This window comes from Panthera onca, chromosome A1 (genome assembly GCF_046562875.1).
Source record: "Panthera onca isolate mPanOnc1 chromosome A1, mPanOnc1 haplotype 2, whole genome shotgun sequence".
In the NCBI taxonomy this organism is placed as follows: domain Eukaryota; kingdom Metazoa; phylum Chordata; class Mammalia; order Carnivora; family Felidae; genus Panthera; species Panthera onca.
The window spans coordinates 152,178,514-152,193,167 of record NC_138339.1 but is presented as its reverse complement, the minus strand read 5'-3'; the positions used below and the strand labels follow the sequence as shown (position 1 = coordinate 152,193,167).

Sequence of the window (14,654 nt, the reverse complement as noted above, 5' to 3'; positions counted from 1 at the left end):
CTCTCTCTCAAAATAAATAAATAAACTTAGAGAAAAAAAAAGAAATGACTCACAGAAACAAAGATTGCATACTGAGGAATAACAAAGGCTAGGGGGCCCTGGTACGACTGTCCTACACACCTTATTATGGAAATGGCTTGAGCCTGTGACTGGCTGCCTTTGTGCACCCCCTATCCCCTCTGTCAGATGTCCTTCTCCTCCCCTCTCATTGGTCAGCTGTCCTGCCCAAGGCCATGGACACTCTGGAAGTGATTCAGAGCCTAGTTCTGACACTGGTTACATAACAGCATCTGTGATGCTCTCAAAAACCCCTAGGCCAGGCCTCTCCATAGGAATAAGTCAGAATCTCTGAGATGGGACCAAGCATATCTATGTTTTTAAGACTTCCAGTGCTTCCAATGTGTAGCTCATGTTGAAAAGCAGATTCTGACTTTGTGGGTCTAGGACTGGGCCTGCAATTCTGCACTTCTAACAAGCATGAGGTGGATGCCCATGCTGCTGGCTTCAGAAGGTTCCAGAACTCACAAAGCAAGCTCCTACCTTCTGAAGAACATAACTGTCATCTAGCAAGATGGGTGTCAGGCTTTTTATCAGGACTTTTAGTCTAAGTCTCTGCAAGCCTTCTCCATGGCTGTGTAAGCATGGTCAGGTCTCTTCTCAGACTGGTTTTTAGGGCCCTAATGAGCAGGTATGCCTCCTTCCCTCACTTCCTGTCTCTTTCTCCCTCCCTCCCACCCCCCTGCAGCTATTCTGAACTATTTCCCACCATAGAGACATATCCTGCTTCCCCAACTCCTGCCTTATGAACCCACTATCCCCTCTGTTTGAGCTGCCTTTGCCCATGCTTGGCTCCTCATGATCCATCCTTCAGAGTCCAGCTGCTCAAGGGCTCCCCACGGTGGGCTTCTGGTGCATCCTGCAGGTGTTCTTGCCATAGCTAATTCCTCCCTATAGTCCATTCTTGTGTCCCAACTGTCCCCACAACCAAACCTTACATCACTGTGAGCAGGGCCTGGGTCTCAGTGACACTGAAGCCCCAGTGGGTGGTCCTTGATGACCAAATGATAAATAAATATCATCCTGGAAGTGCTGCCAAGAGGGACAGAGGGAGATGAAAATTCATTGCTCCTAGTAGAAGGGCAAGCCCCCTATCTCTTTAATTTTGTCTCATGTCAAGTGTTTTTTTTTGGGGGGGGGATTGTTTTTTTTGTTTGTTTTTGTTTTGTTTTGTTTTGTTTTTGCAGGTTAAACTCAAGCACATGCAGAGCATCTACCTTCCCACCGTAGCTGTGGCGCTGTCCAAGCAGGGATTTCAGAGGTCAGGGAACTGAACTGCTTTGCTGTACAGACACAGAAACTGGCTTCCAATCCCCTACAAAGTCGGTGAACAGACCTTGAAGAGGGTGCTCTTGAAGAGGAAGACCTTGGTGACTTCCTTGTTATAAACACAGTGTGAAAGCTTAAAAATACCTTCTCCTTTCCAGCCCTATTTCCTTCAGTTTCTCTCATTATATTTGTTCCAATGAAGTCATGTCAGTCCCCCATAGTCTCCTACATACACTGCTCCTCAGACCATATTTATACTTTGTTACACAGACACCACTGCCAAAATCCCTTTACCTTCTCCTACACTCACTCACATCCTACAGATCATTCATGGCAAGCTCCAACCTCACTCCTCTGAGAAACTTCTCCCTCCAGCACCGAAGGCCCTCTATCCTCTCTGTTCCTGGGACAGTCACTGTGATTGTTTTGCTGCTTGGGAATTGACTGGATACTATGCACTAGAGCCCCAAGTAGATTACAAGCAATTTGAGTTCACAACACTTGCATTCAACTCTCTTCCCCACGTAATACCTTGCACTGAGTTCACATCCACCAAACGTTTATTTTGTTGTTGGTGGTGGTGGTGTTGGCTTTTTTCTCATCCGTTTGTCCACTTACCTTTCCTCTACTAGTCAATCTCTGCCGCTGAAGGAGTCTGGTAGAAATGGGTGGTGGTGGCATTATTATGTAGCTGTTGCAACCACATTTTTTAAATGCTTATTTACTTATTTTGAGAGAGCACGCACACTAGCAGGGGAGGGTCAGAGAGAGAGGAAGAGACAGAATCCCAACCAGGATCCATGCTGTCAGTGCAGAGCCCGATGTGGGGCTCGATCTCATGAACTATGTCATCATGACCCGAGCTAAAATCAAGAGGCTGATGCTTAACTGACTGACCCACCCAGGTGCCTCTGTTGCAACCACATTTTAAAGACAATTGAGAAGTGGGAAGAGAGAAAGTGCCCAGAGAAAGGTGACTAGAAAGTGAAGGCAACACTACCATTCTACCACCTGCCTGAAGCCAAATTGTCTTACCGGTGAGTATAGGCAGCATGAGGATCTAGGAGGACACAGTGGTCCACCTCACAGTGTTGCACTTCCTCCTCCTCTTCCTCCTCCTCTTCCTTTGGAGAGTTATGAAGCAACCTCAGGGAAAGTGATTCCACACCTTGACAGTTCTCAATACAAAAAGAAGAAACTACATGGTCCATTCTGGTAGAGAGATTGATGTCAATTTGGGGGAAATGGCCCATGGCCTTTTGCACAAAGTCCTCCTCTTGCATCTCATATAGACAGTAGAACAACTCCAACTGGCTGGGCTGGATCTGCAGATTCTTGGCCTTGGCTTTCTTTTCAATCCATTTTAGCAGCTCCAGCCTGATTTGCTGAGATATCTTGCAACTCAGTTTTTTCTCCAAGTAGGAGGTTCTCTCCTGGTTGACAAGGCCAAAGAGGAAACGGACAACGAAAATCAGATACCCCTTTTCAAACTTGCCATAGTTTTCCAGAAGGACTGTCACATCTCGGTTGGGAAGCTTGGAACCACTCAACAGCAAGCTCCCTGTGTCTCCCTGTCCCTCCTCTTCCAGCAAGTAGTACATGGCAGCAAAGAATTCCTGGAAGGTCATGTGGATGAAGCTGTAGAATTTCTCGCAGTCCACTTCCTTCTGGAATAGGTTGATCCTCAAGAAAGCAGATACATCTGCCTTCTGAAGGCCATGATTCCTAAGGTCGCACTCCTCAAACAGGATTTTCTGGTTCCAGATTCCATCTGCGGCCAAGGAACAGAGACCCCGGAGGTTAGTAGAGACATCGTGGTTCTGGTTCCCTCTGCGGGATTGCAACAAAGTGGAGAGGAAGAAGATGTACACTGCAGTGGTGGTCTTGGATGTCTGGGCAAGACTCTTGCCACTGTCCATCTGCTGCTTCAACCCAGTGCACACAATCCAGCAGACCAAGGGGATAAAGCACATGGTGAAGAGGATCTCATTCTCCTGAATCAGCCTGAAGGCCTCCCTGGCTTGCTGCTCATCTGAGAAATACTTGAAAAAGTATTCCTTTCTTTTGGCCTCTGAGAAACCCAGGATCTCCACATGACGGGGCCGGTCCAGCAAATGCTGTAGTTTCTCCAGAGCCACAGGTCTCGTGGTGATAAGTAAAGAGGCCTCGGGAAGCAGCCTCTTTCTGATGAGGCTGCTCAGGAGAATGTCTCCCCGCTCTACCTTCTGCCAGTTTGTACAGAGCGCCTCTGTGTGCTCATCAAAGGCACCCTGAAGTTCATCGAAGCCATCCATGAGGAAGAGAATCCGAGAAGGCTTGCTCACAATCTTGCATATGGGTGGGTTTGGATCTGGGCAGCAGCTGACAATCAGGTCTCCCAGGCTCCTCCGTGTCCCGAGACTCACTTCCCGACAGTGGATATAAAACAAATAGTCAAACCTGTCCTGGTAAATTTTCTCTGATGCCCAGTCCAACATGATCTTCCTTGCCAGTATTGTTTTCCCAATGCCTGCTGCTCCCTGGAATACCACCGTGTGAACAGGCTCAGAGTGTTGGTCGTCAGGCTCAAACAGTAATTCCACATTCAGGGAGCTCACAGGGCTGTCCAGCATCTTGGCTGAAGTCCTGCCAATGGCCAGGAGCTCATGTTCCCTCTCTTGCTGGTTCTTGTGTTCCTTGACAAGACGCAGCCTGGTATAGCGTTTGTTGAGGTTCACGCTCTCACCCAGACGAGCATTCCTATCTTTGATACACTGGAATCTGCTCCTCACATGTTTTTTGTACTTCTTACAGTAATCTGAGGCAAAACAGAAAGGTAGACTTTGGGAGAAGCCCAAGCACACGAGAGCTCTCAACAAGGGTCTCTGGTCCATAGGGAGTGATGACCAGAGCTAAGAAATGGAAAGTGCAGGTTCTCTTCACTGCACAGGTACAGACGGTCCCAGAAAATCTAGGATGTCAAAATCTTCCTATACACAGCTGAGCAGAAGAACAGCAAGGTGCCACAGGCACTGTCACCTACTAGAAAATCCTTTTCTACAATGTTTATTTATTTATTTTTGAGAGAGAGAAAGAGAGAGAGTGCAGGGAAGGGGCAGAGAGAGAGAGAGGGAGGGAGAGAGAGAGAGACTCCCAAGCAGGCTCTTCACAGTCACCTCAGAGCCTGCTGCAGGGCTGGAACTTATGAACCATGAGATCATGACCTAACCCAAAATCAACTTTACCAACTGAGCCACCCAGGTGCCCCCAGAAAGTCATTTATTTTTCTTCTATCTTATTCCTTTAGGCCGGCATCCCATACTTTTTAAAACCTGAAACACTCAATCACCTCCCCTTAGTGACTTCCCTTGGGACTGCAAGGAGCCATGTGAACACTGATCTGTTTCTTCAGCTCTAGTGGATTTCCTGAAATGGGCCTCTGTACCCCCAAGGAGCAGGAACATATAGGATGAACAAGCTTCCCAGCCTCCAAAGCAGGATTTCCAAACCCAATGGGAAGCACTATTCCCATTGCTTACCCTTCTTTTTTTTACAAATAGAGATTCTGGATAGGTACCCGAATAAACCCATCCACTCTTCTTCAAGGCTTTCTTCCCGGTATACCACATGTGCATTATCTGAAAACAAAAGGAAAAAGAAATACAAATTTAAAAGCCAGGACTCCTGACTAAGGTGACATAATTCAGACCCAGTACCCAACAGCTGGCACAGCTCAAAGTCCCCTGTTCCAGATCTCTCCCAAACAAAAACAGAGCTCAGAGCTGCAAATGACAGGTGTGCAGCTGGACATCCACTTCGTGGCATTCATGCACTTTTAAATGTCTAAATATCCCCAAGATGGCTATGGACCAGCAGGATTATCCTTCCCTGCCCCCAAATGTCTGAAATTAGTCATACCCACATTCTTAGTCTCCCAAAGTAAGAATTACCAATCAAGTTTGTCTAACTCAGTGGTTCACTATCCCAGCTGACTTGAGATTCACTTAGGAAGCTTTAAAAATATTGACTCTGAGGTGCACCTGGTAGCCTAAGTTGGTTGAGTGTCAGACTCTTCATTTTGACTCAGGTAATGATCTCATGGTTTAGAAGTTCCAGTCCCATGTCAGGTTCTGTGCTGACTCCTGGAAGCTGCTTAGGATTCTCTCTCTCCTGCTCTCTCTACCCTGCCCCTGATTGCTCCCTCTCTCTATCTCAAAATAAATAAGAACATATTTTAAAATACTGATTCTTGGACTCCACCCGCAGTGATTATTTTTCAATTTATCTGAGGTAGGGTCCAGCACCATTGTGTATAATAATAGATAAATAAATATAAAATAAAAGTTATATATATATATATATGTGTGTGTGTGTGTGTGTGTGTGTGTGTGTGTATATACATATATATTTCTTTTTTTTAATATAATTTATTGTCAGTGGGGCGCCTGGGTGGCTCAGTCGGTTAAACTTCCAACTTCGGCTCAGGTCATGATCTCACAATTCATGGGTTCAAGCTCTGTGCTTGACAGCTCCGAGCCTGAAGCCTGCTTCAAATTCTGTGACTCCTTCTCTCTCTGTCCCTCCCCTGCTCATGTGCTCTCTCGCTCTCTCTCAAAACTAAATAAACAGATTATATATATATATATATACATATATATATATATATATATATATATATACCCACATTCTTAGTCTCTATAATATATATATATATAATTTATTGTCAAGTTAGCTAACATTCATTGTATATAGTGTGCTCCTGGTTTGGGGGTTAGATTCCCATGATTCATCACTTACACACAACACCCAGTGCTGATCCCAACAAATGCCCTCCTCAGTGTCCATCACCCATTTTCCCCTCTCCCCCATCCACCCCCATCAACTCTCAGTTTGTTCTCTGTATTTAAGAGTCTTTTATGTGTTTTCCCCCTCTCTGTTTGAAACTAATTTTTCCCCTTCCCTTCCCCCATGGTCTTGTGTTAAGTTTTTCAAGATCCACATATGAGTGAAAACATATGTTATCTGTCTTTCTCTGACTTATTTCACTCAAGATAATACCCTCCAGTTCCATCCATGTTGTCATAAATGGCAGGATTTCATTCTTTCTCATTGTCAAGTAGTATTCCATTGTATATATAAACCACATCTTCTTTATCCATTCATCAGTTGATGGACATTTGGGCTTTTCCCATAATTTGGCTATTGTTGAAAGTGCTTCTATAAACATTGGGGTACATGCACCACTTTGAATCATCACTCCTGTATCCTTTGGATAAATTCCTAGTAGTGCTATTGCTAGGTTATAGGGTAGTTCTAGTTTTAATTTTTTGAGGAACCTCTACACTGTTTTCCAGATCAGCTGCACCAGTTTGCATTTCCCCACCAACAGTGAAAGAAGGTCCCCATTTCTCCACATCCTCACCAGCATCTGTTGTTTTCTAAGTTGTTAATTTTAGCCACTGTGACAAGTGTGGGGTGATATCTCAGTGTGATTTTGATTTGTATTTCCCTGATGATGAGTGATGAGCGTCTTTTCATGTGTTTGTTTGCCATCTGAATGTCTTCTTTGGAAAAGTGTCTACTCAAGTCTTATGCCCATTTCTTCACTGGATTATTTGTTTTTTGGGTGTTGAGTTTGGTAAGTTCTTTATATAGTTTGGATAAAAACCCTTTATCTGATATGTTATTTGCAAATATCTTCTCCTATTCTGTCAATTGCCTTTTAGTTTTCTTGATTGTTTCCTTTGCAGTGCAGAAGCTTTTTATCTTGATGAAGTCCCAATAGCTCATTTTTGCTTTTAATTCCCTTGCTTTTGGAGATGTGTTGAGCAAGAAATTGCTGTGGTTGAGGTCAAAGAGGTTGTTGCCTGATTTCTCCTCTAGGGTTTTGATGCTTTCCTGTCTCACACTTAGGTCTTTCATTTATTTTGAGTTTATTTTTGTGAATGATGTAAGAAAATGGTCCAGTTTCATTCTTCTGTTTGTAGCACCAATATATTTCGAAAGCTCCAACATGCATCTACAGTTGAGAATCATAGATCTAAACAGTCACTAAATTACACATCCCAAATAAGCATTTCACCAGAGAAATTAAAGTACAATAGAACAAGTGCTAAGCAACCAGGGGAAATATTTGAGAGATAATTTTAGATGAGCAGGAACCCAAGAGCAACATAAAAGATTCCTGGTAAGGGGGCATCTGGGTGGCTCAGCTGGTTTACTGTCCAACTTCAGCTCAGGTCATAATCTCATGGTTCATGAATTCAAGCCTCACGTTGGGCTCTGTGCTGACAGCTCAGAGCCTATAGCCTGCTTCCGATTCTGTGTCTCCCTGTCTCTCTGCCCCTCCCATGCTGCACTCTGTCTCTCTCTCTCAAAAATAAATAACCATTAAAAAATTTTTTTTAAATATTCCAGGTAGGTGTCTACTTATTCTGAATGCAAATGCTATTGATAACTCGGTCACAAAACAAAATCTAAACATTAACTCAAACCAAAACCATGACTTAATTCTTAATCTAAAACCTCACCCTACAATCTTCTCCCCCTCAACAAAAACAAAAACAAAAACAAAAACAGACTTCTAACCCTAGTTATAATTCTTCCATCTCAGAGCCCAGTTACAGAAGCCAAGATAGCATAGTAGTTAAGAGCCAGAATCCAGCCCAAGGCACACCTGGCACTGAATCCAGGTCTTGGATCTGACTGAAACAGAGTCTCAGGCAACCAGAATCTCTTTCAGACTCACTTCAAGTTGTTGGCCAATCTCCAGAATGATCTTCTATTTGCAAAACTGAAACTCTATAACCATTAAACAATTCCCCATTCCCCACTGCCTGCAGCTCCTAGCAACCACTTTCTGTCTCTATAAATTTAACCACTGTAGTAGGTCTTATAAATGGAATCATACTGTGTTTGTCTTTTTGTGTCTGGAGTGTCTTATTTAGTAATGAAACTGAAAGTTCATTTGAAAGTGCCAGCCTCATGGCACCTGGCTGGCTCAGTTGGTAGAGCATGCAACTCTTGATCTAGGGGTTGTGAGTTCAAGACCTATGTTGGGTGTAGAGCCTACAAATAAAATTTTAAAAAAATGCCAGCCTCATGGAGTTCTTACAAGGAATTACCAAAATCCATAAAAACTGCTTAAGCCAACCACTTCTGCCACTATGATTATTACACCTTAATTTGGTTAATTAGTATATAAGTAAGGACACAATTTTAATTATATTATTATATGCATTTTTTATAACATCCTGCTGCTGTGCATCCCCACCTCATGCCCCCATTATCATGTTTCTCTCCCTCATTATGTCCATATCACTGACCCATTTGCCATACTTCTCCTGATCTGCTGATTCATTTTTATTCCTCCTTTCTATTAGCTCAACATCATCATCCTGTGATCTTCTAGGTTCCTTTGAGCCCTTTCTTGTACCCTTCCCTTGTTCAAAACATCAAGCCAGAAAGAAAAACTCTACCCTCAACATGTCCACAGTTCCTAGGGGGTAAATGGGCCATGAGTTTGATTTTTAAAGGAGCTAGAAGGAAACCAAACTGCTTTCTTCCAATGTCTCATGGCAGTATCATGAGAGGAAGAAAGAGGATAAAGCCAAGATGATAAATGGAATTATTAAAAAACAAAGGTTAACTTTATTGCATCAAAAGACCATCAACAGAGTGAAAAGGCAATCCATGGAATGGAAGAAAATATTTGCAAATCATATATTTGATAAATAGTTAATATCCAGGACATAAAAAGAGTCCTCACAAGTCAACAACAGCAACAACAAATACCCCAATTAAAATATGGGAAAAGGGAGTTGAATAGACATTTCTCCAAAGATAAACAAATGGCTAAAAACCACATGAAAAGTCATTCAGTATCAGTAGCCAATCAGGAAATGCAACTCAAAACTGCAATAAGATATCATCTCACAGCCATTAGAATAGCTACTATCAAAACAAAAATAAAATAAGTTTTGGGGATGAGGAAAAATTGGAACCCTTGTACACTGTTGATGTGAGTGCAAAATGGTGCAGCCACTGTGGAAAACATTATGGGAGTTCCTCAAAGAATTGGACCTAGAATTACCATATCATCCAATAATTCCACTTCTGAACATACACCTAAAGGAACTGAAAGCAGGGTCTCAAAGAAACTTGTACCCACATGTTCCTACCAGCATTAGTCACAAGAATCAAAAGCTAGAAGCAATCTGGATGTCCACTGATGGATGAATAGGTGAACAAAATGTGGTATACATATACCAGGGGATATTATTACACCTTAAAAAGGAATGAAATCATGTCATGTGTGACAACATGGATGAAGCTCAAGGACTTTATCTTAAATAAAATAAGCCACATACAAACAAATACTTTATGATTCAATTTATAAGAGGTACCAAGAGTAGTCAGATTCATAGAGACAGAAAGTGGTGGCTCAAGAGGCTGAGGGGAAGGGAATGGAGAATTGTTATTTAATGGGTACAGAGTTTTGTAAGATGAAAAAAAGTTCTGGAGATTGATTGCACAACATGACTCTGCTTAACACTACTGAACCATATGTTTAGAAATGGTAAGAGAGTAAATTTTATGTTATGTGTATTTTATCACAATTTTTAAAAATGTTGTCTTCCTTCCACTCACCCCACTGTGGCTCATCCCTCTTAGCTTTTTCATAAAGGTCTCTCCTGTTGATTGCAGCAAAAATCCACACTGCCATGGCCCATGCTTTCTCCTCACCATTGAAGTCAATCATCAAAGTAGCTAGATCCATGTGGTCTGCCTTCTCTGTCTGACTCCGAGGGAGTGGGCTGAACCCCTTTTGAGAAGGGTAGTCTTCTAAGTGCATCTTGAATTTCTTAAAGTCTGTGTCCCCCAAATCCTCCAGGTAACGGGCCAACTTGCAGCGGACACTTGCCATGTTCATCCGTGGCTCTGGTCAGGGTCTTTGGGCATAGGTCCACACTGGGAAGCTGGAACAGTGGAAACAGACAGGTAAGGAGAGTCATTTTTAAATTCTGCCCTCTTTAGAGAGAATGAAACTATGAAAAATCCAGAATACAAAACAAAAACTATAACCCAACTGTGAGTTGCCATCTTTAATTTTAAGAAGTGAACCAGGGGCACCTGGGTGGCTCAGTCAGTTAAGTGCCCAATTTTGGATTTCAGCTCAGGTCATGATCTAGGGGTCATGGGACTGAGCCCCACATCGGGTTCCATGCTGAGCCTGGAGCCTGCTTGGGTTTCTCTCTCTCCCTGTCTCTGCCCCTCCCCTGCTCATTCGCATTCTCTTTCTCTCTCAAAATAAATAAATAAACATCAAAAGGAAAAAAAGTGAACCAAATACCTACCAGAATGTTCTCCTGTTAGCTTGACTCAGGAGTGTGTCCTGAGCCATGGAAGAAAGGTGTCCCTGTGGACAGAAACAGTAATTAAACCCACAAATGCAACTGCATTAACAGCCTTATACATGCCCAAACCAACTGCTCTGTGATGTCACCTCCAAATGTCACCGAGAGAATTTTGTTCTCACCAATTACTGGGCTATGGCCTACGATAAACTCTTCATTACTCCTCACCTTCACTTTCCTCATCTATAAAATGACAGAGTGGAAAATATGGCTCTTAAGTTCCTTCTAATTGAAAGGCTCTGGTTCCCCGTTTTTGTTTTGACCCAGGAAATGAGTAACTATGATGGTAACAGAGCAGCACATGGCTGGACAGAGAAAGAACACAGAAGCAGGCAGAGAAGGGGATGGTCTTCTAGTGCACGTCTATTGATCCACTGATTGATAGAAACAAATGAAATGAAACTTAGGTACCGCGGGGGTGGGGTGGGTGGAATAAACACATAACATCTCTTTAAGGTCTCCTTGCAAAATTCACAATTATAATTGTTAGAACTGACATTTATTGAGAGTCTCTTGTGGGCTAAGGTCCTGCACTAATCCTTTTTCTTATCTAACTCTCACAAAGCTGTATGACATGAGTATATTTTTAAGCCCGTTTTGTGGAAGAGGAACTTAGTCTTTTTTTTTTTTTTTAGGAACTCAGTCTTAGAAACTAGGGGGTTTGTCCAAGGTTTCACAGAAAGAAAAAAAAATTGGTTCAAAGCCAGGATTTAGATCAGGGTCACTGATTTATCACATCCCTAACACTGCACTGTTCACAGAGTGGAAAGGTGTGTAACTATCTCTTCCATCACTTAACTAGGTTTGTCAGTCAGATCCAAAACAAAAAAGATCAAAGACTGTAAAATAGATGGTTAAAAAGCATAAAACATTTTCCCAGCATTTGCCACACACAGCCGTGTATTACAGAGCTCACTGAGCTCAGTTTCCCTACGTAAATTTAGGGTTCCACAAAGAGCAGAGGTCAGCTGCTACAACTTTTTCTCTTCCACCTTTCCCAGATTTTGGATAGATGAACGCGCTCATTGTGTTTGGGATTGGTCCCTTCACAATGAATTTGGAAAATCACAGCATCAACCTAAAGGCATAAATGATGCTGATGGGAGGGAGAGAGCCTGTGGAGCTATGGAACACTTTAAATTAGAATTTAGAATGACCACAGATTAGTGTGCAAGACACAGAGACATGCTCACCTCTCTCTGTATCTCACTCCTGGCTCCACGCACCTGCCAAGTCTATTCCTTATGCATTTGAGGGGTGGTGGGCCGCCTCCAGATGGATCCATCCCTGGTCCCCCTCCACCAATCTTCTCATCCACACCCAGACTGTCTGTACCTGTCCTCAGTGCCCCCCTTTCCCTAACCCTAGTGTACTCTATCCCAACCTTTATCTCCTGTGTCCCTGCTGTCTAGGATGTTCATTTCCTCATACACATCCTCTCCATCCAACCTCTGGGGGACTGCTCGGCAAATCCCCCAGAGTCGTGGGTCTAAGCTGTGTCTGCTGTCCTGGCCCTCACCCCTGCCCCTAGGCACACACTTGCACAAACACATAAAGCCCAATAATGAGAAACATCAGAGTACATTCCAAATCCTCGTTGAAGGACAAACTTTCAAGCTGGCCTAAGAATCCCCAGTGCATTAACCAAGAAAAATCTGGCCCTCGACATCCCCTCCCCATTTCTCCCCAGTCCCTTGCATCCACACAGTGTCACAGAGCTGGACTCACCCAGATGCAGGCCTCAGAAACAGCCCAAGAGGAAACTTGATGAATTTATAGTGGCCACAGCCCAGCATGGGCAGGAAGGATGTGGCCTAGCATGGAGTGAACAAGCTTGCATCACAGACAAAGTTAGAGACTAATGTTTACTCATATTGCTGGATTTTCCAAACCAAACGAGTGTTCTTATCTCTGGTTGCTGCCAGAGATGTCTGCACTCTTCTGAGTGTCCCACTGGGGAGGGGAGTTGGGGGAAACTAAGCTGGTGCTCAATGGATGTTCCCTCCGGCTCTCACAGCTGCTGTTTGAGTGTTGTGATGACAAATAGGAGGGTAGAATGGAGGATCCACCGGAGCTGGCAAGTGGAGAATCAGGAGCAGGACTGGCCCATCACACTATAGATCCTTGCTCTCTCAAGCCACTACGTGGAGGCAGTCGGCAGGCAGAGTAGGGTCTGCTCATCACCAGCTGGTCTGTTTTAACCACTTTCTTGAAGTGAGAATACATCTGTGAAGGGGTGCCTGGGTGGCTCAGTCGGTTGAGTGTCCGACTTCAGCTCAGTTCATGATCTCATGGTTCTGAGTTCGAGCCTTGCATTGGGCTCTCTGCTGTCAGAACAGAGCCCACTTCAGATCCTCTGTCCTTCTTTCTCTGCCCCTCTTCCACTCATTCTCTCTCTCCCTCAAAAATAAACATTAAAAAAAGGACTAAAACCAATGTTGCCCTGTATATTAACTAACTAGAATTTGAATAAAAATTTAAAAAGAAAAAAAAAAACACACCTGTGAAACTATCATTGCCATCAAATCCACCTGTTTATCACCCCCCAAACTTCCCTCCCACTCCTTTATTATTGTTCTTGTTGCTGCTGCTGTTGTTGTTATTTTATTGTTAATATTTTGTGTCTATAGGAAGAAGACTTCATACAAAATCTACCCTTTAAATAAATATTTAAATGAATAAATAATAATTGGTAAATAAATATTTAATAAATATTTAATAAACACAACACAGAATGATTAACTGTAGGCACTGTGCTGTACAGCAGATCTCCAGGACTTAGTCATCCTGCATAACAGAAATTTTACACCCTTGACTAATACCTCTCCACTTTCCCTCTCCCCAGCCCCTGGCAACTACCATTCCACTCTCTGTTTCTATGATTTTGACTATTCTAGATTCCACATATGAGTGATGTCATACAGTATTTGTCTTTCTCTGTCTGACTTATGTCACCTTGCATAATGTCTTTGAGGTCCATCCATGTTATGAATGGCAGGATTTCCATTATTTTTTTAATGTTTATTTATTTTGAGAGAGGAAGAGAAAGAGAGAATCCCAAGCAGTTTCCACAATGTCAGCACAGAGCCTGACGCAGGGCTCAATCTCACAAGCCGTGAGATCATGACCTGAGCCGAAATCAAGAGTCAGATGTTTAACTGACTGAGCCACCCAGGTGCCCCCAGGATTTCCTATTTTCTTGTGGCTGAATAATATCCATCATGTGATATAGATAGATAGATAGATGATAGATAGATAGATGATAGATACATAGACAGGTAACAGATAATAAAAGATAATAGATGATAGATAATAGATGATGATAGATAATAGATGATGATGATAGCTAGATAATACATAATAAATGATGATAGCTAGATGATAGATAATAGATAACAGATGATGATGGATAGATGATAGATGATAGATTGATAGATAGATAGATAGATAGATAGAGTATATCTTTTTTCTCATTATTTATTTATTTATTTATTTTAATATGAAATTTATTATCAAATTGGTTTCCATACAACACCCAGTGCCCATCCCAACAGGTGTCCTCCTCAATACCCCTCACCCACCTAGATAGAGTATATCTTTATCCATTCTTCCATTTATGGTCACTTAGGGTGTTTCCATATCTCAACTATCATGGGTGATGCTGCCATGGGCAGTGTGATCTCTTCGAGATCCTGGTCTCAATTCCTCTGGATAGGCACTCTACTCCCTGACTCACTTAGGCACTTGTTCTCCTAACACTTATGGAGCACCTGGTGCATACCAGGCAATAACACAAAGTTGAAAAGCACCTTGCCTTACCCAAGAGGACCTTGGAGGATAAACACCCAGACCACCTTCTCCAGTACTTGCAGTGGCTGCAGAACCAGTGACAATGACATGGGTCTAACAGAGCGTAAAGAATGAGAGGTGCTC

General features: G+C 42.9%; 1 protein-coding gene across 2 annotated transcripts in view; it reads right to left on the bottom strand.

Annotated features, from left to right (window-relative positions):
• NLRP3 (NLR family pyrin domain containing 3) overlaps positions 1-10,957 on the bottom strand; it is a 54,492-nt gene extending 43,535 nt beyond the window's left edge. Inside the window, exons 1-4 of one of the 2 annotated variants that reach the window (XM_060636540.3) lie at positions 10,662-10,957; positions 9,955-10,283; positions 4,845-4,943; positions 2,362-4,123 (exon numbers count right to left, since the gene is read on the bottom strand). In XM_060636540.3, the coding sequence (XP_060492523.1) occupies positions 2,362-4,123; positions 4,845-4,943; positions 9,955-10,237 (2,144 nt within the window). In that variant the 5' untranslated portion in view covers positions 10,238-10,283; positions 10,662-10,957. The remainder of the gene's footprint in view (positions 1-2,361; positions 4,124-4,844; positions 4,944-9,954; positions 10,284-10,661) is intronic. The other variant, XM_060636538.3, reaches the window with a different exon arrangement.
• Positions 10,958-14,654: the final 3,697 nt, after the last annotated feature.